This window comes from Otolemur garnettii, unplaced genomic scaffold (assembly GCF_000181295.1).
Source record: "Otolemur garnettii isolate 467f Iridium unplaced genomic scaffold, OtoGar3 scaffold00030, whole genome shotgun sequence".
Taxonomy (NCBI): domain Eukaryota; kingdom Metazoa; phylum Chordata; class Mammalia; order Primates; family Galagidae; genus Otolemur; species Otolemur garnettii.
Window position 1 is genome coordinate 8,555,488 of NW_003852425.1, and position 3,297 is coordinate 8,558,784.

Consider the following 3,297-nt stretch of genomic DNA (forward strand, 5'->3'; position numbering starts at 1 on the left):
GACCTCCTAGCTGTCAGAATGAAGATCCATGCTTTCATCAAAGGCCTTCAGGAAGGAATCATTCTCTTTTTATCATAACGTGAGAGCACTTTTAGAATTACATCATATTTCAGTTTTATCTGACATCTTCAATTTAAATCAGAAGTATTTCATGGGAAATAGGTAGTATCTCTTATATTTAACAGATAACTCACAAAACAGGAGCAGGTAATAATTAAAAGTCATAAAAATTGCTAATGTGAACAGAATCAGAAAATAAATCATTTGAATAGATTCTTTAGATCTTAAAAACAAAAGGCAGGTGTAATTTTATTTCAAGAAAGTATTTAACATTTAAAGTGGAGAATTACTGACTAGTCAATAGCATAATCAATAGCACATATTTTCTTTTCATACTGAAATTTGGAAAATAAGAAATGAGTTAACTGAATCCATTTAATATGTCTTTGATTTATTCAGAAATTTATTTTTATAACAAAGCACTTTTGATATAATTTAAAACACACATGCTTTGATTAAAGAGTGATTGTAAATGGATCCAGTTGTCTTCTACCTGTGATAACAACTTCGTCATTTCTTCTAGGAGTACTGGCTCTGAAGGAAGCATTTTAAGATGTAACTGAAAAGAAAAATATGATGGTTAAATATTTCAGAAAATTAAAATTTTATCTAATCTGGATTCAATTTTTCTGCTTAGTATAAAAGAAGATACTGAGTTTTCTTCTTAAGTGCTGATTTATTATCATCTCCCGTTTCCCTTTCCTCTACCCGACAAATTTATCATAAGCCCTGTTTCGGTATTATCATTCCTTTATTAGAAGCAAAGCAGTTATCACTCTACCTTCCTAAGGACAGTCCTGATACAGATCTTGAAACAAGGTCCTCAATCAAATATTAAATCCCTATTTCTATGCTTCTGTGAGTTTCCCTTTTCAACCTAACCCAATGCTAATGAATGACACATGGTGTCCTATGCTTTCTAAAAAAGTTAAGTAAATTCATATTCAGGAACCAAACCTGGTAAATTTGAGAAAAGATACAGTTTGTGCTATTTCTACTTTTACATGCTATCATCTAAACACTTCACTTTTTTTTGAGACAGAGCCTCAAGCTATCTGTTTGCAGCCATCATTGTTGTTTTGGCGGGCCCAGGCTAGATTCGAACCTGCCACCTTAGGTGTATATGGCTGTAGCCTTAGCCACTTAGCCACAGTGGTGCCTTAGCCACTCGAGCCTAAACACTTCACTTTTAAATAATTTTTAATAATTAGATCAAGTGAAAGCTCATTTTAGATGTGAATGGGATAAAGAATCATATCTGCTATCAATGAAAATGAGCATCTCTGGAGCGGCACCTGTGGCTCAAAGGAGTAGGGCACCTGCCCCATATGCTGGAGGTGGCAGGTTCAAACCCAGCCCCAGCCAAAAACTGCAAAAAAAAAAAAAAAAAAAAAAAAAGAAGAAGAAGAAGAAAATGAGCATCCTGGGTGCTTTTCAACCTTTTTTAACATCATGGCATACTCAAACATATAGCTAAAGTTCTGTGGCACACTTAAGTTCATCAAAAGAAAGAGCAAAAAAAAAAAAAAATAATATACTTACTATGCTTTGAACTTCTTTTTTTTTCACTCTGGGTAGAGTGCCATAACATCATCAGAGCTCACAACAACCTCAAACTCTTGGGCTCGAGTGACTCTCTTGCCTCAGCCTCCCCAGTACCTGGGACTAGAGGCACCCACCACAACGCCCAGCTATTTTTAGAGATGGGGTCATGCTCTTGCTCAGGGTGGTCTCGTACTCAGTGAGCTCAAGTAATCCCCCCTCTTCACCCTCCTAGAGTGCTAGGTTTACAGGCGCAAACCACCACACTTGGTCCCTGAATGTCTTTCACAAATAATTTCACTGGAAATTTTCATAGCACACCTAAGATCCTTTCAGGGCACACTGATTGAAAAATCACTGACTACCCTCCTCAACACATTATACCACTAACGCAGACCCTCAAAACACGAGTTTCCTATTATACTGATCATAGAAGCAACTCTGTTGTTGCCAGATCCCTTAAAACAACTTCCCTCTTCATAGAGGTAAATATTTTGATTTCAACAGTAGAAGAGACAAACATAAAACCTGACTTTTTTTCCCTTCATGATTACAGAAAAACTTCCAAAATCTAACAACTTAAAAAAACCAAGGGGTAGAGTCAAAATTGTTGTGCAATTGAGTAAAAATAAAATAAAAACCAACAAGGTGTTGTCCAGTTGTTCAATGTGGTAGTTACTAGCCACATGCGGCTATTTAAATTTATTTATTTATTTATTTATTGAGACAGAGCCTCAAGCTATCCCCCTGGGTAGAGTGCCGTGGCTTCACAGCTCACAACAACCGCCAACTCCTGGGCTCAAGTGAGTCTCCTGCCTCAGCCTCCCAAATAGCTGGGACCATAGGCGCCCACCACAACGCCCAGCTATTTTTTTGGTTGCAGCAGTCATTGTTGTTTGGTGGGCCCGGGCTGGATTCGAACCCGCCACCCCAGGTGTATGTGGCTGGCGCCTTAGCCACTTGAGCCACAGGCACCGAGCCGGCTATTTAAATTTAAACAGGCTTAAATTCTATAAATTTAAAAATTCAGTTTCTCAATCATGTAAACTGCATTTCAAGTATTCAAGAACCAGAGATGGCAAGTGGCTTCTACATTGAACAGTGGGGATACAGAACTTTCCCGTCTTTGGAGGAAAGTACGACTGGACAACACTGCTGCAAAGTGTTCTCCTCCCTTAGACTTACCTTTAGAAACAACGCGAGGTACGCCTGGGCTAACTCGAAATCACGCTTGCTGTCCAGCAGCACCTGGATCATTTTCAGGAAGCTCTGCATGACTTCTATAGATCCACCCCAGTCAGGAGATAAGCTTCGAAGCTCTGTTTCAATTCCTGATGGGCCCAATTCTTTCAGAAGGCTGAGAGCAGCTTCATCTGCATTAAGTAAAAAAAAAAAACAAAAACAAAACCCAGTTATAAAATGACTACAATCATCTCCTTAGGAAACTATAGTTTTCTTTTCACAGCCAAATAAGACATATTATTTAAATGCCAGAGAAAATTCTTTTTGTGGTTTTTTATCATGTTACATGGTAGAAACCCAAGTAACTAAAAATAAGAATTAATGGGGGCAGCATCTGTGGCTCAAAAGGGTAGGGCGCCGGCTCCATATGCTGGAGGTGGTGGGTTCAAACCCAGCCCTGGCCAAAAAACAAAACCAAACAACAAAAAAAACAAAAACAAAAACAACAAAAAA

The 3,297-nt window shown here is 38.2% G+C and overlaps 1 protein-coding gene across 1 annotated transcript in view; it reads right to left on the reverse strand.

The window, feature by feature from the left end:
- Window positions 1–296: 296 nt before the first annotated feature.
- WDR36 (WD repeat domain 36) overlaps window positions 297–3,297 on the reverse strand; it is a 37,599-nt gene continuing 34,598 nt past the window's right edge. Inside the window, exons 22-23 of the mRNA XM_003788922.3 lie at window positions 2,788–2,975; window positions 297–619 (exon numbers count right to left, since the gene is read on the reverse strand). Coding sequence (XP_003788970.1) covers window positions 470–619; window positions 2,788–2,975 — 338 coding nt within the window. The 3' untranslated portion in view covers window positions 297–469. The remainder of the gene's footprint in view (window positions 620–2,787; window positions 2,976–3,297) is intronic.